Source organism: Podarcis pityusensis, assembly GCF_964106645.2.
Source record: "Podarcis pityusensis genome assembly, chromosome: 4".
Classification (NCBI taxonomy): domain Eukaryota; kingdom Metazoa; phylum Chordata; class Lepidosauria; order Squamata; family Lacertidae; genus Podarcis; species Podarcis pityusensis.
The window spans coordinates 46,813,706-46,836,675 of record NC_138027.1 but is presented as its reverse complement, the minus strand read 5'-3'; the positions used below and the strand labels follow the sequence as shown (position 1 = coordinate 46,836,675).

General features: G+C 39.4%; 1 protein-coding gene across 17 annotated transcripts in view; it reads left to right on the top strand.

Annotated features, from left to right (window-relative positions):
* Positions 1–1,142: 1,142 nt before the first annotated feature.
* Positions 1,143–22,970, top strand: part of ROBO2 (roundabout guidance receptor 2) — an 835,262-nt gene continuing 813,434 nt past the window's right edge. For all 17 annotated transcript variants that reach the window (XM_081003977.1, XM_081003969.1, XM_081003975.1 and 14 more), the window contains exon 1: positions 1,143–1,284. In XM_081003977.1, coding sequence (XP_080860103.1) covers positions 1,158–1,284 — 127 coding nt within the window. In that variant the 5' untranslated portion in view covers positions 1,143–1,157. The remainder of the gene's footprint in view (positions 1,285–22,970) is intronic.

Sequence of the window (22,970 nt, the reverse complement as noted above, 5' to 3'; positions counted from 1 at the left end):
CAAGACGAAGAGACTTGCGGAACGAATTAATTTCGTCTTGCGAGGCACCACTGTACTTAATTAACTAGGAGCGATTATTTGGCCACAAATGGGGAAGGAATCTTTTGTGGGGTTTTTGCTGCAACTTCTCCCTAAATATATGGATGCAGACTGTGTTTTCACCTCACAACCTGTTTTATAAAAGCATAGGGACAAGCAATATCAAAACATAAAACCAACAGACCAGAATCTTAGTAGCTGTATAGCTATAACAGGTCAGATTGTGTGTGTGTGTGCTCTTTACTTTCTTTTAAAAAATCCAGAAGCCTGTACTTTCCCATCTCATAAATATTTCAGATAAATCTATGAATAATTAGTGCAACAAAGATTAAATCTTCTTCTAAAGATGCACGGTGAATGAAGTAAAGCACTGCTAACATGCAGCTAAGTCTTGAGCATTTATACAGTCTGAAGCAGGAAATTTCTCACACACAATAGAGATTAAACACACTCGGTGCATACAGTATTCTCCTCAGCATTCTGAATTGGGACTATGGCGTAGCAGTTGTTGTCTTGAGCAGGTTTTTCTTGGTGATTTTCAAGCCCGGTGTTACCTACCCAAGTGGCAGTGACACCAGCTTTCACCGAAGCCTTATTACTCTTAAAAGAGCAATTTGGTTGGTTGCACGGCTATTAGGATCAGACAGCCAAGCTTAAAGCTGTCAGTACAACTGCTTCTCATCTGTTCTCTCTCTCTTTTTTCTTTCTCTCACCCCCCACAATCCTGACATCTTTTCTCTGTTCTGCTGGACACAGGCATTACTGTTTTTATCATTTTCAATCACGCTCACACTGAAAGCTGACGAATATATTCCCACTGAAGCCAAAGTGAGGAGCACGAAATTCTTTTATAGCTCCTATAGTAGCAGCAGCAACAGCAGCAGCAGCAGCAGCAGCACTAGCTGCATGTTGTGTGTGGGAAAAGCTGGATCACAGAGAGATGTGGCGTTCCTCAGGGCTACTTCACTAGATATTACTTCAGAATGGCAAAGCCGCTCCGTGTACTGATTTTTCAATGATTAATGACTCCTTTCCAAGCAAAGACTGAATGGAGAAAGTGAGGGGAAAGATGTAAGGGGTGGGGGGGAGAGAAGACCTGTGGAAAATAACTTGCGGAAATGTTATCATCAGAGAGACAGAGGGAAATTACAATGCTTGAACTTCTTTTTATTTTGATGCTGCTCTTCTCTGGACCAACTCTAAGCAAGCTAAGTAGGACTAAATCAGGCAAACACTGGAAGGGTGGTAAGTGATAAAAGTTTTATAAGGAATGTCAATCGGAAACCCTGAAAAGCAAACAGGGCTCATATTTGATTTCTTGGTAATAAATATAATTTTTTGAAATGGTTGAGGTTTTAATTAGTGTCTAGATTTCAGATAAATTCTGAATGGAATATAGAATTGAATCTAATGTGTTGCTTGTACATTTTCCTGTGTAAAGTCTTTCCTTCCAAAAGGGAAGTATTGACTTAAATAAGCATGAATGCATAAGAGATCTTGGCATATCTGGATAAAGCTTTTGCCATGTACATATTCTAAACAGGTGATTTAGAAATTGGTGTACTTGCGATTGTGATAGCATTGTTTGCTTGTTTCAGAATGGATATGGGAGAGGGGGAAGGGAGAGGGGGTACAGATGCTTGTGTCTATGTTGCCTGTAAAGGCACTGTAGGCTCCCGAGATTGACCTGTTTTATATATATAGGTACTTTATTCTGTCCAATGTACACATTATTAGTACACATTATGAAATTGTTGGGCAGACATTTTTTCAGAACATGACTGTTACGGAAATGCAGTGCCAGCATCACTAATGGACTGGCTGAATGTATCAGTGTTGATGTGTTAATAATGAATAATTGCATTAACTTTATTGAATTTATTTTATTGTGCTAAGAAAAAAAACACCTCTTACAGCTTTTGAAGGCTGCAATCTATTTCTTTCCATACTCATAAACTCAGGAGGATATGTATGCTATTTGTGCTGTTACTGTTCACTAAATATTAATTTTGCTAAAGTTTGATTTGTTTTCCTTCTGGAAAGTAATAAATTGATATCTATGGGAAAACATGGAATAAAAATAGTTGATAGTCAAATAGTAAATGAATATCAATGATTTGGGGAAAAAAGTGGTTGTAGCAGATGCTAGACAGTATTCGCCTTCTCTTTCACCCCAGATGTTTCTTGATATTGTTGATTGGAAGCACCCCAGGACTTGTGCACCTCTCCAGTTGATCACTGCTTCAATAGCACTTTCTGGGTTTTTTATACTGTCAGTGTTGTGATCTGAGGTTAAAGAGTAACATCAACATTAAGAAGAAGTTTTAATAATTCATCACAACATCTCAGCAGGAGACTCTCATCCCACCCCTCCCTCCCACCCCATCTCTCATTGCATGAAAGACTTTACAAACCATCCACGTGCTGTATCTTCAAGGGAAAAGTTCCAGCAGGAAATTAGCCTGAAATGTGTAAAGCACAAGGTAGCCAACAGATTATGAATCTGTCTTCTTTTGCTTTTGCTTTATTTCATTGAAAGTTGTGGCAGGTGAACATGACTGGCTTGCTTATGACATGTTTTATTTTTCTTCTTATGTGTACTTGATACCCGTGCAGAAGAACTTGCTGTACTTCCTGCCTGCCAGTGTCAACAGAGGCAGGGAATGTGGTTCATGAAATGCAGATGGTGTGAAGCTGAGTTGTGACAAAGGCCTACAGTGAATTTGCAAACTAATCATGTTAGCTTAATAGATAAGATCCCTGCCTTCTCTGGTAGCTATAGGTTTCTCCACACAGGCACATCATCACATCACCTCCACTACATGAAACAGACTTTCTCTCATGGTCACTCAATAATGATATGGTTGATAAATGAGCAGAAATGCCTAAGTTGCCCCTTGATGGTTGTGGCAAGGTGGAAAGCAGAGTGCACATCCCTGCTTGGTTTATAAAAGCTTGTGTCCTTATTAGTTGTTTCTTGATTGTGTGCAAAAGGTCAACTGACTGTTTTGCTGTGAATAAAGTTTCCAATTTCACAAGCCACCATTTAAGGTATTTTGTGGATGTTTCTGGCAATGTCTGACAATGGCAAGTTAGGCATTGGATAAATGCCTTGTATCTCATTAGTAGGAGAAGCTGAGATGAGCATAGGGAAATAAGAGGCTGCCATAAGCAGAGTACTTGTGCATGAACGGATCCTTAGATATGAAACTGAAGTGCTTTGCTTTGGCTATACAAACATTTGGTAACAAACATGTACTGTACAGTTTTCAGAAGTTATATGGACCCTATACAGAGGGACTGCAATGACGGAACAGATTACATTAGATTCATTAGACAGGATAGAGAAGAGGGAAGAAAGAATATTCAAAACTGACATATCCGTTTGGGAAATATATTTCTCTATATTCTCCCCCACTTCCACTTTGGCTCTAGAAATCTGGAAAAACCATGAGCACATGGGTTTTGTAAACATTTGTACTTGCACAAAAATGTTCAGATACTGAAAGTTCCACAGGTGACAAAGAACCTGTCAGGCTTTTTCTTTGTTGGCTCACATCTTATCTGTGGTTTTGTTGTTGGTTCTCTATCTCCCAACAAGGTACTGATTTTTCCAGTAGTATCAGGGGACAACATGTTTACTACTCATAGTTTGTTTCTTGTTCTGAATACATGGTAAGTAGCAACTGTTCTGAATGCTCAACATTTTGTTGTCAGTTACTGTTGTTGAAAGAGGTGCCTTAGTTCTTCTAATAGTTCTTTCCCGCAGTTAGTACCGAGAAGAATTACACTTGCACAAAACAATATAGGTATGATAAAATATTGTTTTATTTGAAGTCTGGCTTGATGAATAAGGATCTGCCAGCAGCATAAGGAAGAGCTGCTGCAGCATGTGTTTCCTCCACATCTTTCCAGTAATGTTAGAAGGTCCAGGGCACATGGGAACAGACCATAAAAGGATTCCTTCACACATAATTATTGTCCTATATTGTAGGATAAGGACGCGGGTAGCGCTGTGGTCTAAGCTACTGAGCCTCTTGGGCTTGCTGATCAGAAGGTCAGCGGTTCGAATCCCCGCGACGGAGTGAGCTCCCGTTGCTCGGTCCCTGCTCCTGCCAACCTAGCAGTTCGAAAGCACGCCCAAAAGTGCAAGTAGATAAATAGGTACCACTCTGGCGGGAAGGTAAACAGCATTTCTGTGCGCTGCTCTGGTTTTGGTGTTCCATTGCACCAGAAGCAGCTTAGTCATGCTGGCCACATGATCCGGAAAAACTGCGGACAAAGGCCGGCTCCCCCTCGCTCCCCGTAAAGCGAGATGAGTGCCGCAACCCCAGAGTCATCTGCGACTGAACTTAACTGTCAGGGGTCCTTTACCTTTACCTTTATTGTAGGATAGGGAGTTCTGGCACTGAAAGGAGCCACAGGTGCTGCCAAATCACCTGGCTTCTAAGGTACTTTGGACCCTAAACAACATGGGCCCAAAGGCTTGTATTCAATGCAGCACTAAGTAACCATCCCATTAGTGCAAGGATTTTCACTTGTCAGCAGGACTTCCCCCACTTTCCTCTTCCTGTGCTTCCCCAAATCTGGGAGTTCTTACAACCCCATGGAGCAGATTTGGGGACATAGATGTGCATAGCACACTTCCTCAGTGTGTGAAGCCAGGGAATTTGTCTTTGTGGAAGAGGAGATGACAGTGCTATGGGGAAATTACCTTGGCCCCACTTGGAGGGCTCATGCTGTTGCCTGAGGTTTTGCAACAATGCAGGGCCCCCATGTTCGCACACCACAAAAGCATTCCCTCACCATCACAGATCTCTCTCCGCAAAAGGTGGCAAGCAGTAGGCTCTTTGCAAACAAACTAAAACACACTCCCACCATTGCAGGAACATCTATCCCATCCTCCTACAGCCTCTTCACTGTGCTAGCACTCATGGCTTGGATGGAGGTGGGCACCATAACCTGCTTGAGGTTGTGGGACACATCTCATTGGAAGACACAGAGAAGCAACCTGGTTGCGATGGTGTAGCTAGTACTCTACTACAGCTGAAAAAAGGTCAGGGACTCACAAAGCCACATTTTAAAAAGACATTAATGTGTGTCTGGGCACACCTGGCACACCCTGTACACATGCTTATATTTGGAGAGTGCATGGGGCAAGTGTGGAGAAGGGGAAGTCCATATGTGCAAGTGGAAATCATTTTCATGGTTCCCCCATGCCCCAGAGGTTCAGTTCACCTTTACTAGGGCCTGAGTCTTTAGTGTTGCAAGCCTTGTGTCTGGAAGGAAACATCCCCGCTTTCTTTTAGGTGCTTTTTAAAAACAAAAACAATACCCTAGACAGTTCAGACAGGCCTCTGTTGAACTGGATTGTTTTTGTGAACCAACCATTTTTTATCAACATGTTACTAATGCTTTTACCAATGCTATTGTCGTTAGATTACATTTTTCTGTTGTGCACCACTTTGCTGTATTTCCTGTGAGAGCCTGGTTTATAAATATTTAAATAAATAAATAGTGCTGAAGGAGCCAGGTGATGGGGAAGGAACCACACTGCAGCATCTCCCCTCTTGCTAAGATAATGTCGGAAAGGGCCTTTAAAAACAATGGATATGAACTGTGATAATAAATACCTTCTACAAAATCACCAGTGTGCCTATTGTGCAACATCTTAAGGACCTTGAACGTAGTAACTGTTCACTACATTTACAAAGCAGTTGCCCTGAACATTGTCTGGATGCTGCAGTTGTAAAGAATTCAAACTGTTCCTTCTTAAATTATATGTATGAATATTCAGTTATGTAGCGGAAATATCCAAGGATGTTGTGTATTGGCCCCAAATCTTTTTTCTGAGTGCCCTGGGTGTTTCTGGGTAGGTAGTGAATTCAAGGGAAATAGAACTGTGATGTCCTTTTGGATTCCAGGTAGGCTATTAGAAAAATTGATTGATTGATTGATTATTATTTTATTTAGATGTCACTTGGAAAGTAATAAATGGGGGCAATTAAAGAGAAAAGTGAATTTATTTGGAACAGGATCTCTTGGGAAATTGATTGAGATAAATGAAGTGAAAAGCATTTTGGGTGATCTAGAATGGAGTGCAAATTAATTAAGGGCTTGTGCCCTGCATCTTTTAAGTACACTGCTAGGTATATCTGATCTTGAGATTCATCATAATAATCTATGGAAATCACATCTACTTCTTTCATATTGTCAAATCTTTTCTCAATATGCACATAAAGATTTGATGTGGGTTGGAAATGGATACAGTGGCTTTACATGTATATAAAGAGAAGATGTGAAAGCCAAATTGGCCAAATGCCATGAGAAAATTGGGCATCTATTGACAACTAGTAGGCCATTGAGAATATCAGGTAGGTATTACTGAGGAAAGTGGTAGTCTTTACTTTTGTTCAGCATACACAATTAATGATTTGTTAGAGGGAAAACTGAAGTTGTTCCTGGTGACTCCACCCTCAGCCTCCACACAAGTATATTGTGTAGGCTTCCTATACATTATCCAAGGCTTCAAAAATTTGAAGGTACAGATTGCACCAGGAAGATTTGTCAGGTACTAAACAGTGGCTAGGAACATTACAACTTCTTTCCATCTATAATTTTTTCCACCTACAAATCCAGGTGGAAATCCAGCAAGTCATTAGACATTTAAAAGAGAAATGTTGCTGTACTAATAGTTACCCTGTGAAAAAGTAGCAGTTTACTTCCACATTACTTTCAGTAGTAAGATACAGTTTAATCTCAGCTGTAACAATTTTCATGTCTTTGTCTGACATGAAATACTATACTATACAAATACTATTGCTAAAGAACCTATGTATGCAAAGGCCACAATGCTATTCATCAGAATTGATGTGTAGTTAGCATGACTTATTTTAAAGAGAGAGCTTCATATCAGGAAGCATCATTATTATTTATCAGAGAAAATCATACCTGCTACTGGTTTATCACCAGATAGTTATCCATAATATATCTGCAGTAAAAAAAACTTGGGCCACAGTTTTCGGTACATGTGTGAGTTAAAGGAGCACCACTTGTCCAAGTTGCAATATTTGTGTAAAGTTTATACAGCAACTGATGGGCAAACTGCTTTTCCAGTTAACAGTGCTTACATTTTTACTCTTTTCTTGGCTCCTTTTAGTACAACTCCTCCAGCTGGAACCCAACCTCTTCTATACCAAAGTATATCTAGGATTATGTGGCCTTGATTCCCATTTTTTGATCCTGTCCATTCTTTCCATTGCTTTTTCTTTCTGGGTATAGAATGTTGCCCTTTACAATGCAGTACAATTCATAAGTCCCAATGTCTGTTGTCCATTATCTTATTTGCAATGCCACCTTCATTTGAATTCCTCATTGTATTTGCTTGCAGTGGTTGCTGTTAAAAAAACCCCACACATCCCCAAAAATTACTTGTCAGAAAGTAGATTTGTAATTCTGAAGAGAAGATTCTTAAATTAGAAGCTGAGCAAATTCATTATGGGAAAATAGATGTGAGGAAAGAAGCTTTGGAACAGTTGTGAAGTATTGTCAACATTAGAGAATCAGCAGGCAAAACCAAAGTTTCTTAATTAGCACTACAAATAGAATGAACCCATGGAAATTGCCTGTTAAATGTTCTAAGAGATCAGATATTCAGAGATATTAAAATGCTGGCTCTTTTTTGGGGGGGGGGGGAATCTGGTTTTCGTTTTGATTTTACGTGAGTGATTTTTAATGTGAACCGCCCTGAGACCTTCAGATATAGGGCGATATAGAAATAAAACAAATAAATAAATAAATAATCATAATATTCCAAATGATGAACTACCCCACATACATATTGAGGTGCCTAAGAAAGCTATGTGGATATTTTGGCTTTCCCCATTTTAGTAATTTTTTAAAAGGCAGTTACATTAACTGCTAAATACTATTGATTTTAGACTCTTAACTCAAAGAATTTTCTGATAAATACTCAAGGACCACATTATAGCTTTTAAAAGCCATTTGTAAACACCTCTAGGAATTCTTCGGAAGAAGGGAGTGAAACTTTGGTTTCATGGTTTAATCTTTAAAACCATTTTTTTTAAAAAGAGAAACAAATCGTTAGTAATGCTAACCTTTTTGTTATTCCATCATTACTCTTCTGAATGCCATGCAAATCTTTTTACCCACAAGCCCATTATAAAATGCTTTTTCTAAGTGTTATGCATCTTTCAGACAGTTTCTGTAGATCAGGTGTGGGGAATTTTGGTCCTCCAAATACTTCATGAACTACAGCTACTGCCAGTCCTAGGAAGCATGGCCCCAGATTATGGGATATATCAGCAACATCTGGAAGGCCAAAGGTTTCCACACTTGCTGTAGATACTTTGTATGAGCTGTCTGGAAAAGAATCTGATGTTGGGGAAGATTGAGGGCACAAGGAGAAGAGGGTGACAGAGGACGAGATGGTTGGACAGTGTTCTCAAAGCTGCTAACATGAGTTTGACCAAACTGCGGGAGGGAGTGGAAGACAGGAGTTCCTGGCTCTGGTCCATGGGGTCATGAAGAGTCAGACACGACTAAACTACCAAACAACAACAAGCATGCCATGATAAGCGGGCAGGAAATTGTGTTGTTCTCACTAAATCCATAGCAGAGGAGCTGCCAAAGTAATGACTCAAGAAACATCTAAATCAGGCATGGCCAAACTTGGCCCTCCAGCTCTTTTGGGACTGCAACTCCCATCATCCCTAGCTAACAGGACCAGTGGTCAGGTATGATGAGAATTGTAGTCCCAAAACATCTGGAGGGCCAAATTTGCCCATGTCTGGTCTAAATAAAGAAACAATGGGAAGATCTGGGAGACACTATTCCTAGTTCAAGATGAAAAATTTAAAAATTGCTAGAATACAGCATCAGACTACAAGCAAATTCTGATGGATTCCACCTCCCCCATAAACCTGTAAAATAAATCTCAAGCCATGGGAATCACATTTTACAAGTTTTACAAATTTAGGCTCTGCTACGCAAACATGCAGGCAAAAGTATTCTTACATTTTTTGAAGGCATTTGGACTATATTTAGCACCATGGTGGAAAATGAGTGATTGGTGAATAAAAGTGTGCTGAAGGGTCTGAGCGCAGAATGTCTGAAAGGAGAAACTAGGATGTTACTGGTAGCATTCAGATTCCATGGTTCTGCTCCTCCAAACTAGAAACTAGTTGTGTGTTTATATCCTCCTTACTAACTAATGTTGCTTAATAAATGACTTCCTGGGTTAATCAAACCATAGTTTGTCATTCTGTGGTTTCAGCAAGCCCTCACACCCCAGATAGCAACCACAGTTTGATCCTGGTATGTTTTCCAGCTTTTATTTGCTCATTCAAACCATATCTTGTCAGTTAAAACAGACTATAGTTGGATTATGTTAGCAAGTTTTTACTAAGCCACACATGAGGAGAGATTGCTTGGCTCATTTCCAAAATATGTCTGAATGTAGCCACAATGTTAAAATGGAAAAAGATGTATATGTTGCATATGCTTTCAGCCATGCAAAATATAGTGGTTTATATTGAATCTGTGCTAGGTTTTAGCAGAGAATGATATTTTGTGAAGAATGATATTATTTGCAAAATAAAAGAGTAATCTTTACTATGCCTATGTAATTTAGCATATGAATTTACAACACTGAATTTTTTGGGGGGCGGAGGGGAGAGATGTGTGATTTTTTTTTATTTTTACTGTGAAACATTTAAAGCAACATGCTAGCAAAAAGCAGCTCTGTAGCTTTTCAATATGTAGGTATAGATTGTCTGTGGTAGGGAAAGCTCAGACATCCCAAATCAGCTGACTTCACTGTGGTAATGAATATTTGTGCAAAGCCACCTTACTCTGAAGACTTATTTGAGGTCTGAATGCTTGAGACACAGAGTTACTGCCACTTTGATTGCCTTTATGTAGAAATTAATTTGCTAAGCATGTCTCAAAATCAGGTTATTCTAACTGGCTAAATTTTCTTTTTAAAGATTTCTTTTATTATAGTTCTGTGTTTGAATATGCTTCCTTTTCTGATTGTCTGATTAAATTCTGAATCCTTTTCTATGTACACTTGAGGAAGATGTGACCAAGAGGCTAATGCTTCCTGCTTAATGGTAATGAGCTTTGACCCTATAAGCTTTGAATTCAGAATTATAATTTGGAAAGTTATGGCGTGTGTTTGCAGAAACTTTAGTAAATATGCTGTGTGCAAAAGCCTCAAAAGCTCAACGTGCAAGTAATCAAGATTTTTGACGGTTTATACATGAGTTTTTGTTCAGAGTAATCTGGAAGTGTAAATGATTTCCCAATATGGAATGCATATGATTCACTAATTAGGAAGGTTTGTAGGACCTGGATTTGTATCGAATAGGGTTTCTGATGGCTAGCTTTAAATTGGAGCATTTGACTGAACTTCCAGGCTTCTTCTTTTTCAATCTTGGCTTCAGTGGTTGTCAGTTGACAATGGGATTCAGTGTGGCATTTGTGAGAATTTAAATGTACTAACACATGAAAGCAAAGAGTGGTTCTCCTCATAACAGTGGTGATTTTTGTAAAAAGTGAATGTCACACAGCAGAAGAGGACAAATGGACTTTGTCTTTCTGGAACTAACATGACGCTTGTCTGTTCACTTTATAATCCATTCTATCCTGTCAGCATATCCTTATGCATGCATTTAAAGCCCCACACAATTATAACGATGTGAGGTTTGAGTAGAAATATGGTAGCTGCCTTCTCTGTCACATCCCCATCGCCTATCTCCACTGCCCTTCACTTGTTGGAAGGCAAAGGTCTGCGGCAGGAGGCCTGCTTTACTCAGGTCCCTAGCTTGTGTAAATTAGATTCCTGCAGACACACACTGCATTTTTACTGATAGCACCAGTGTATCATCATTAACCCTCTAAACACGCTAGTTAAAGCACCAGACCTGCTCTGTAAGAGCTATTCCACTCAGGGGGAACTCCTCACAAGTACACTAATTTGTTCAAAACACCTTTTTAAGTGTGACCATTTCTGCATGATAAAAAATGGCTGAGTTCTGGTTCCACCAGCTTCTGCTTCATTTTCTTGACCACCCACGCTTTAAGGACAAAGATAAATACAGGCATTTGAGTAATATGAAACTAAGGGTTTATAAAGGGTTTATAAAGGCTCCTTAGATTGAATAAGGGACTTAATGAAAGGCAGATAAAGGGTTGTTGTTTTTTTGGGGGGGGGGGTTGTTTGGTGGGGGTTGTTGCGCGTGCACGTGCTGCGATAGAGCACTCCTGTGCATGCATGAAGTGTGCAGATCGCTCCTGCACGCTTCTGGATTTGCCGCATTCATAACCAGAAAAAAACGCAACATGAAGCAAACGCAACTCAAGCCCAGGCCAAGTGCTTCCCACACTCTAGTTGTCTAGGTCCCTAGATCTTAGGGATTTTCTTTTATTTCTTTTATTTTTATTTCTTTTATTTTTTTCAACCCAACGTCCTCAAATGCATTTCCACCTTAAGCCATCCTTCTGAGCACTCTAAGAGCTTGGAAGGGGATTTGTGCTGAACCCCAGATACTTTGGGGTGGATCCAATAGATCACTTCTTTCAAAGGAAGGATTCTTCATTTGATGGAGAAAGTATTTTTCTACTGGATGAAGTTAAGTTTTGTTCCAATACTTTCTCTGAGTGCAGATTATTATCTATAATTACTCTTACGATTTAAAGACCAATGATACACCATATAGACTATCCCCTTGCCTGGCAGGCACCAGTTGGGAAGTCCTATGGATCACATCCTCAAAGCTGAAAGGCCAGCAGTGGTATGTTAACCATGATTCAATAACTGTCCTTTGTACAATCCAACAACATGCTGACAATTGCTTTTAATTTGCAGCACTAGTGGAATTCTTGGCTGTGGGGGTTAGAGCACTCTCCAGGTGATAGAAAAAGTGTGCTGAATTAACCTACATATAGATTCCATAAAGAGTCCATTTGAAGAACTATACTACCATGGTGCTTTTGATGGCAGGGAAAATATTATTCTCCACTGCCATTGTTTGTACTCAGTGATGTTTAGTGGAATTGTTCCTGTTGCAAAATGCCTTATTGTATCTCAGTTCCGCTCATCTGAAGGAATATATGTTGGTATCTTTCTGCAGTTTCAGTGGAAAACATTTTGTAGTGGCTTTTCTTTTCCTTTCCTTTCCTAAAAAAGCATTTTGACTGGTTTTGCTTCAAATGGGTCACAAACCATTCCATTCCAAACTGGAGAGAGGCAACTGCCTTCTGAGCCAGCATTGTCCAGGCTCAGATAGGTTGAGGGAAAGCCCCAGGTGAGCTGGGCCCCCCCAATATCTGCCTCAAACTCACTTTGTCTCAGCAGGTCTTGGGTCTGGATTGTGCCTTTCTGAAGGGGAAAAATATTGGTTAAAGCCTGGTTAAATAATTTCAAACTTTATTTATTTTGTACACAAATTTCAATGCTGGTAATTCAAAGAAAAAGATAAACATTAAATGGGTGTACATAGTAAAATCAACATAATAGAATGACAGGTAAAAACATAAAAATACAAACATCAGAAAACCATAGAACTATGCCACTATTTATTTATTTATTTATTTATAAATAAATAAATAAATTTCTGTACCTGCAAACCAAGGTATTTGATTCTGCCCAACTTGCCAGTGTTAGGTAAATAGTATGGTTCCAGCTCAGCAGCAGGCATTCCTGTGTAAGTCAAACGTTTGGGCTTCTAGCCTGACTTTGATACTACAGCAACTTTGAATAAGTTCAATGGACTAGTTCTCAGTGAATTAGTTATTGGTATTGAGCAAGTTGTGGAGATGTTTTTAAACAGGATAGCGTATTGAACTTAGATGGTCTCTAAGGTGCTACTGGACACAATTTTTATTTTTATTTATTTATTTCGACTGCGTCAGACCAACACGGCATCCTACCTGAATCTAGAGCCAGTTCCTGTCTTTCTTGTCTTGTTAGTCCCACAGTATTAAGTAGTTTAAAATTATTTTAATTTCCAGTTCCATTGAAGTTATCCTAAGAAGTTCCATAACCTTTCATTTTATCACTGCTATTGTTTAATAGCAATATAAAACCACTGGAGGTGATTGTCCTGTGATTAGCAGTATTAAAATATGCTGAATAACACCATACAGTACTCTAGAAGTAATGCTTTGGGAGGCTGAATTGGGGTTTGTATTTGACTAAATGAGAGCCACAGTGAATCTAAACAACATAAGATGGAGGTTGTGGCTCATGTAACTGAGAGAGGATTTCCTTTCTAGAGATAAATCGTAGCCTTTTGAAATAACATAAGCAAAAGGAAATGGATTATTGATTCAGTCTAAAATTAACAGAGTGAAGGAGGAGTCTTTCTGCCTTTAGAATACCAAAGAATGTGGTATGTTTTCTCTATATCATATTTAGTGCTGGTATCCAGTTTATAAATTCACTTTTACAGCCAACACTGAATTGTCTCCCTTGGAAATGCTTACCTGTACTATAAAAAGCAAGGCTCTTGCAGAATAAGCTACATGCACTGCGAATATGGGATAATATCATGTATTATTCATGCAGATTTACAGTATCTGTATTACTCTTTCCCATCCCTTTCCCAAACAATGAACACAGTAATTCCACTTTGCACGTAATGTAATATACAAAGTTGTTTTTGTTTTAAAGTGTGTTGTAAAAGTCAATTTTCTCAACATGCTTTGGTCCATCTGCAAAATCAAAGAAATATGATTGTATTTTTTCAAGAGCAATTTTAGTGATAAGTTAAATTTACAACATCCATACATGAATGTACAAAGCAGAAAGCCAGGTTTGACATATCTTTTGGTTTAGAATGTGAGTTCAGGGCGGGTGGGGAAGGATTTAGAAGACCTACTTTATGACAAGACCTGGATGTCGGGTTACTAAAAAAGTGGGCTTGATGCAAGACCCACGCACTCTGCCAAGCTGCTCCTTCTGAACATCACCCAATCACCCAAAACTTCAATCACCCAAAACTATTCTTACTTGCTTTGCCATGGAAACCCTACCTATCAGCTATATTAGCTTATAGAACCTCCATGCTCAGAGTCAGTATACCTCTACTGGGAGCAAGCAGAAGAAGAATATGGTTGTCTACATGCTGTGCTGGGTTGGCTGCTGTTGGAAAGACAAGGTTTAGATTAGAGAGAAACAAGTGCCTTAAGAAAAAAACCACAAATTGAATATAGTACAGGGGATGAGTCTGAGCTCCAAACACTGAGCCACGCCTTTAATTTAACATTTGTTCCTGCAAAATGTATTTAAGGTAGTCAAATTAGTGAGGCCTCTGAGATCAGTGCTTTGTCAAGGTGCTTTGTCCAAGATGACAAACAGAATACAAGGCAGAGGAAGGGCCAGGTATACCAGATGCAAGATACCTTTAATGTTTTTTTTTTTGTTTTTTTTTTTGTTTTTTGTCAGCTTCAAAAAGCATCTGGCTCATCACTGTTGGCAGTATAATGCTGGGCTAGATCCAGCCACCCATATTGATGATCTGATCTACTAGAACTTCTACTACTTCTACTACTACTACCCTTGCTGCACAAATAAGAAGAGTTCATATTTCTCTGCTATGCTCCACTGTTGTATTGAGGGACAGGCAGAGAGAGACTCTGGGGGTCCTTGGCGCACCTGCAGCAGTATACTGTGCTGGATCTTTAGAACCCCCTTCTGCCCCCCCCCCATTCAAAAGAATATAATAGTCTTTTTTGTTTGGACCAAATGGCTATCTAGGTCAGGATCCTGTTTCACACAGTTGCAATCCAGATGCCTATGGGAAGCAAACAAGTAGGGAATAAGCCATTTGCCATTGTTCCACATACAAGTTTGCAAGTGTGTAAGACTGCATCAGTGGGGGTTCCAACCTGGGAAGTCTAACTGCTGTGTACACTCACTGAATTAAACTTGCAATTAGACTTCATTATGGTCTGTGCAGATTAGCTTGGGGAGCTGTATATAAGATGGAAAGATTGATCATGTGTTTATGCTTCTGCAGCTCAACTTACATACGGCACTCACCAGCCAAACCAAAGGTACTTTTTCCCTTCAAGGAGTGAAGGGAAATATTCCTATTCAGAAGAATTCATAGGCTTATTAGCAATAATGGTCAGATACAGAGCTGATTTATGTACTATTGGAGTACCACAGGTGCTGATCCACATAGTACTGCCCACATGGCTAGAGCAGATTATGTGGTTGCACACCATGCTAGAGAAAAAAGGATTTATATTATATATTTCTTATCCTGCTATACACTCTTCCATCATGGGAAATAGATGTGGTCATTACCCAGTGTGGAAGAAGATGAATTATGGAGGTGGCATGAATAATACCACTATAGCTACCATGTTAAATGGTATCCCACTTTCAAAACATTTGACAGAGTAGAAACTTTGAACATAGGAGCCTATATACTGAGTAGCATATGGAACCATACCTACTGCATGGGCTAAATTCAGAAATAATGCTTTCCTAGAATTGAATATATCTAATCACGTCTGTCTTTCTGTCAGGACGATGATGCTAAAATGGTCTTAAAACAACATCCCCTCACTTTGCATTAAAGCTCTGAGACCAGCACTCAGCTCTGTGCATTTTGAACTCTGTGCAATAAAAGTTTTAAGAGATAAGAAGCTTTTTCTATTTCAGGGTTGCCATTAGTCTGAATAATGCATAAACAAGGGGAAAGGTTTGAAGTACTACTGAGGATCACAGTATAGCTTCAATTAAATTATACATCATTATCACAGCTGCCAAGACTGATGTGGGATTTTGGCCTCGTATATCACTAAATGTTCTATGTAGCTGTCTTGTCTAATTCTTTATTTCAAAGCAACCAACAACTCTCTTAGCAAAAGGGGGGAAATGAAGTTAAAAACCCAGTTTCAGAAACATGCAGGACATGGCATGGTTAATTATGATGGTATTTTGATGTGTCAACAATCAAGCACTAAGCGGGGGAAAGTTCAACCCTCTAGCATCAAAATAAAACACAAGGGAGAAATCAAACACTACTGAGTCGTGACATATTAGTTCTTGATTAAACAAAACACTGCATGCTGTCTCAGTCAGTGGAGCAGTATGCTTTATATCAGATAAGAAAGCCCTTTGTTAAACTCATGGTTATTATTCCATAATGTGCATTTTTCAAATTGCTCCTGCTTTGTCCAACACCATCCAGAACTACAAATTCAAGTGTTTATGATTAGTTGATAAAATTAGGTAGGAGGAATTGTTGATGATTAAATGGACAAATTGTTTGCCATGAGTGGTAACCATATTTTTTGTACCATCTATGCAATCCTGTTGATGGTATCATATGAATTGGTTATGCATTATAGCGCGATGGTGTATTATTCATACATCATTAATAGGTTTAATAAAGGGAGTGGGTGGCACTGTGGTCTAAACTACTGAGCCTCTTGCTTGCTGATTGGAAGGTCGGCGGTTCAAATCCGCATGACGGGATGAGCTCCCTTTGCTCTGTCTCAGCTTCTGCCAACCTAGCAGTTCTAAAGCACGCCAGTGCAAGTAGATAAATAGGTACTACTGTGGCGGGAAGGTAAACAGTGTTTCCATGCACTCTGGCTTCTGTCATGGTCCTCCGTACGCCAGAAGCAGTTTAGTCATGCTGGCCACATGACCCAGAAGGCTGTCTGTGGACAAATGCCGGCTCCCTCAGCCTGAAAAGTGAGATGAGCACCACACCCCATAGTTGCTTTTGACTGGATTTAACTGCCCAGAGGTCCTTTACCTTTATCAAATAGGTTTAACAGTGCTAATTTTGGTGTGAATTCTGAGGCTTAAAGTATTGAAATCTGATAATACTTTGAGCACAGGATTGGGACTATGTAGTGCATATCTCCCTCCACACACTTTGTGTACAACAGTGGTGGAAATACTTCAGGCTTAGGGGATCTGTTTTGTTTTTCAGTTGAACCATAAGGTTTTACTGAATTAAAAAAATTGATCCCAGGAATTTGGTTTCAATAACAGAAATGAACAGAATTTTCAGTCCTTCCATAAAAAAATTATTCCTATTTGCCCCAAGATTTATTCAATCCAGCCTTATGATTTGGAAGAGAGCCATTTTGTTGCTGCTGTTGTTAAATAACTGGGAGAAATTCTTGCCAATCTACTACAAATCACAGAGATCTACCTTCTGCCCACCGTGGTGTATAGGATACTGTATAGGATTCTGTGTTTATGTGTGATTGCAAGTGTCTAATTTCCATGACTCAGGAGAACATGAGGACATGTACAGGTACATGGTCTCACATAATATGATGATCATAACAAGAAAGGGCCATAGCTCAGTGATGCACTGCATACCTTGCACACAAATGGTCCCAGGTTTTAATCTCTGGCATCTCCAAGTAAGGCTGGGAAAGAATGATCTCTGAAACCCTGGAGAGCAGCTGTAGTGTAGGCAATACTGAACTAGATGGATCAATATCCTAATGTGGTATAAGGCTGCTTCCTGTAAACATACACTCAGTTTAGACATGCACGGTGGTCTATTGTTCCACCACTCATACCATAGGTGCCAGCAGCCTGAGGCCCTGGGGGCCTGAGCACCCACAAAATTCCCTGTGAAGGGGCCAGACTCCCACAAATTTCAGTGCCAGGGCCATGCACACTGCATGGCACCCATGGCCCTGGGCACCCACAGTCCGGGGCCAGGCTGGCACTTCTGACTGATAAGGTATGGCTGTATTTCAAAATTGTGATATTACACTAATGCTTACAGATACAGTGGTACCTCGGGTTAAGAACTTAATTCGTTCTGGAGGTCTGTTCTTAACCTGAAACTGTTCTTAACCTGAAGCACCACTTTAGCTAATGGGGCCTCCCGCTGCTGCTGCACTGCTGTCGCGCAATTTCTGTTCTCATCCTGAAGCAAAGTTCTTAACCTGAGGTACTATTTCTGGGTTAGCGGAGTCTGTAACCTGAAGCGTCTGTAACCTGAGGTACCACTGTAATGCTATTGCCCATATGGACTTTTAGACATAAAATGTCTTCTAAAATGTTGTACCTTCAGTGGTTAACTAAGCTGATGCATATACTATGTCTTAGCAATGTGCCAATATGTCATTCTTTTTAGTTTGCCTATTGAGATTGCAATACTGTTTACATTTATATTCTTTGTAATTTTGCAGTACATTGGCACACAGAACTGTTTGCTTGTATCTGAATAGTATAGCTACTTACAAGATTTGCTTATTGGTAGGTGCTCCAACTTGTCTTTTAAAACAGTAAGGAAGAATGGTTTTGTTTTGTTTTTATGTCTGCCAAGACTTTATCAGAAGGATGACAGGAAAGTTGCTACCCCTTTAATGAGGTCATGGCTTTCCCGATATGAAACTTGGGAGGGAATTCCTAATCAGACAGCCTGCCAGCTGTTTCTTCTACATCTTGGTACATATCTTGGAGAAAACAACCGTTGACTTAATTTCCATATTGTTTTTGTCATATCTTTTCCTTGAGAAGTTATCATGTCAAAGTAAAAATTAGTACTGAGAAAGTAATGGCAGAATTTGTCTTTAGAAATGTATTTTACTATTTTTTTTATTCAGAATGATAGACTGCTTTCAACAGAAACCTCTGCATTCAGATCAGTGGCAAAGTAATGCCTAAAAATATGACAAGGATTTGATATATGAGAGAAAGAACAACAGTGTACTCAAAAGGGGTTCTGCATCCCAGCAAAAACTTTTCAGTCACTGGATTAGAGAACTTTGAGAAGTGCGGGCAAGGTGGTGCGAGTGTGTCGCTAGTACTAGACTTTCACCTAAAATATATAATACAGTGAGATGAAGTTGCTGTTGTTTTTAAAACCTTCTCCTGACTGGAAACCAAACCTCCTGAACTGGGATCTGAGCTAATGTTTTTCGATCCTTTGTTGTTTCAGACATATGATCGGAGGCAGTGTTCTAACATAGCCTAGCAGCTAGAGTGGACTCCCATCTAACCCATGTGGCAGGGAGGATGAAACATAGACACTTCTCCATCCCTGCACTGGAAGCCTCTCTTTTGTTTCCAGATTAGGTTTAAAATCCACTAAAAAACATTGGATGGAGAAAACTGAATTTCCTACATCTGTACTTGAAAACATGAGCTGCTGGAACCATCAGTAACTGAATTCTAAAGATCTGGACTTTTCTTAAAATAATAGGTATCAGTGGGGCATTTTGCATGGACAGTGGGAAGGGTGGCTTAAGATCTCAAAAGCAATCAGCAGGTTTCTTCTGGGAAATTAACACAGTGGTAGGTTTCTTAAACAATAATAATTTGCAGTCAGAAATTGTGACCAATATATGTATGTGCTGAGTAGGACAATTCTGAGATGCATCAAAGGCTAGAAATCACAGAAATCTAATTTTACTTGAATGGAGTTCTTAGATTCATTGAGATATTACACGTAAATGAAAATACCAAGTGTCTTTGACTTGTCAGTGAAAAAGTGCCTCGAGCTTCTTAACAAATGGAACTGTGATGTATATTTGGAAGCTTCATGACATATTAAAGTAGTTTATGAGGCACAATTTGTTTTGGTGGTCTGCACTGATTGATGGCATGCTATCTGCCATTGCTTCATCTATTGTGGAATTTCAGTAATAAATGTTGGTAGCTAGACAGTGCTAAATGTGTTCCATCTAAATCATTCGTTACTTATAACAAGTTTCAGTGTATATGAATCAAAGGTTGTTTATACTTGCCTTCAGATTAATTCATCATTTGAAGCAGCTCTATCATTTGAAATGGGATAACTGAGACACGTGTCTCTTGAGTAAGTGTCTTGAACATCAAGGTAATATATTCTTAAAATGTTAAAAGTTCAGCAATTAAAACTTCACTTGTTTGAAATGTCCATAAAAAGCAGACAATTAATACCTCACAAATAATCATGAATAAAATCATTTTAAAGGACAAAACACCTATGAAAAGATTTTTTAAAGACCAGTTCTACAATATGCTCACTTTGAAGTAGCTTTATATAAAATATAGTCTAAAGGGAAAACATGAAAGCTGGAAGTCCTTGCAACAACGTGACTCAACATGCATGCACACAAATTGTACCTTTTACAACAAGAAAATAACAGGAATACTGAACAACCAGAAATAGTTTTTTTTTTTAAAAAAAGACAATAATAATTGTGGCCTAATTTTGATGGTTATAGCAAGGACCTTGGCTGTATTTTTTGTTATTTTAGGTTCAGAGTCTGCCATTAAAATTGAAGTGCAGAATTCATCTGAGTTCCCCATGGGCAAACTAAGTACTGGAGAGATAAACTGGGCTTTATTTTCCTGTAAAAACTGCATTATAGAAGAACACGGGCTAATGAATACAGTAATTCAAATACAATATAAAACAACAAAAGCTTTTTAAAAGCTAACAACAGAACTAAAATGCAGGATTTTAAAAACTAAGACTGTACATCATATGTTAATTAAAAGGATCTCAATAGCAAAATAATAATAATAATAATTTTATTATTTGTACCCTGCCAATCTGCCTGGGTTGCCCCATCCACTCTAGGTGGGTTCCAACATATATAAAAACATAATAAAACATTAAACATTACAAAACAAGCACATGAATTCATCTTCACCTTCACTAGGATCTGTAGGTTGCGTTCAAACTAGAAATGGTGTGAGACTTTGACTGTGGGAGCTTGAAAGGCCAATCCCTTCTCCTTGAAAAGACTCTCCCCATTTCACGTTGAGTTCAGCTTCCTTTGAACCTGGTCCAACTGAAAACAGGACTCTGTCCTCACCATTGCCTAACCTCCTGTCAAGGAAAAGTAAATGAATCCTAGCCATGGGAAAACAGAAGTGGGTAACAGGCAGTGGGGAAATCTCACCTTAGCTGGAAATGATCAATGAAGCATCATTTCTTGCTGCATATAATGGAGCTCCTAATTTTGAATGCCATTCTCAGCTGAAGAAAGACCTTGCAAGGCTTCTGCAATGTGATAGTGAGCTCTTCCTCTCAGGGGAGCCAACTTGGGCCCCAGGTTATGGGTGCCCATTGTGTGTGACATCATGACATCATGCATGTGCCCCAGCTTCAGAACCTGACTTCCGGTCACACCGGAAGTCGGGTTCTGAGGTCTTGCGAGGCCTTGGAAATGCTGTATGAGCTTCCCTACCAAGTGCTCAATGATTTTCAGGATGAACTGTGGAAGGGGTGGATTCCACATCACTTATCTTCATTCACTCCACAGCACTCATGCCATAACAGCTATGTAAGACCCAATTCCTGTTGCAGTGCCATGTAGCTTCAATATGTGTGCAAATACCGCATAACTGATATTCTCGCTTTTGACAAGGTGCTGATACAAGAGAAGAAATCCACATGCTTACACATATGTTCTCTGTAGTAACACACAAACCACAACTTCATGTGATGGTGAAATCAGGAAGTGGCTGCCCCACTTCTCCAGGTCTCACTCACTTGTAGCACCACAGACAAGTTGGAATGCTGGGTTTGAGAGACTACTGTCTTCAAAATCCATCAGCAAAGAGTAACTAGCTGTCCTTCCTTCAGCATGACCATAGCCTTATCAAGAAGGGACATAGTGACTAAATAATGAGGAAAGGACAGAAGAATAAAAATAAATCACATTCCCTCCCTTACATATTCTGGATGCTTTAACTATGCTGCCCACTACCCCACTAGGTTGCATACAAGCCTAATTCTATTGCATATAAACCTAATTTTATTCCTAATTCTATTGCTTGTGGGTGGTTGCCAGCCATGAGCATATAACACAAACATTTCGCTTTCATCTCCACCTGCTGATATGAAGGATGCTGCAAAGCAGAACATTGTATAGTCTTTGGTCACTCCTGATTTGGGCCCCGGCCACTTGTCAGTCACCCGTGGAATAAAAGAGCTAGCTAGTCCCCAGTAACAGTTGCTTTTCCCATGAGCTATGGTATTTGTGTTACTATCTCTATTCTCATCACTCTGTGCGCAACTGCACTCTGCAGACGGCTCTCCTTTGTTGGGCATTTTTCAAGCAGGTTAATAGTGCTGGTGTTTCAGTGTACAAAGCCATCCTTCTTTAGCTGACAACTTTCCTACCACTGAACATTCCACAGCATTTAGAGAGGGAAGGGGAGAAAATCTATACAAACAATGTTGGGTCTTCTATTCGGTATGCTTGACAATGATAAACTCTGTTCAAGGTGTTTTGTGAGAAAAGCACATAAGCCTGCCTTTTATCCAGTTATGCACCCATTACTGCAAGAGCAGACCGTGTTTGTTTCATGCTACATGGATTTCCCGCAGTTTGTCTATGGATACACTTGTGCTCTTGAGTTTAACGTGTATGATAACTCTAATTAAAACAAGAGTACAAAACACTAAGAGTCAAGTCAGACATTGCAACAAAGGCATAGCTATTATGCTGCCTTAACCATGGTTTGGTTTGACAGCTGATCTGAACCTCAAGTGCCACAGAAACTATTTCTGCAAATAAGACTTCCTGAAGCTAATTCCCCCAAAGGCCTGTGAAAGTTTTCCACCACCCCCCCTTTCTCAGTGAAGCCTGTCGTTTTTGATGATAGCCATCATAAAATTATGATTATCATCTTAATTTTTGTCCTGGAACTAACTAATTGCTTTGCATTCCCCCCTGAATTAATTAGCATTTATAATGACCCTGGTAAAAGTGGGGGTGAAGCGCTAGGAAGTGGAGTAGTTTGTTCTAGGTTAGTAAAAAAAAAAAGAGAATAAAGTTGTCTACTTTCAGTATAAGAAAGTATTATAATTTCTGTTTCTCTGTCCATACTTTCTGTATTTCTCATTTCATTCATATAGGTAGCACCGTATCTTACTGAAGTATTTGTATTTGCCTTCTATTATGTTTTTTAA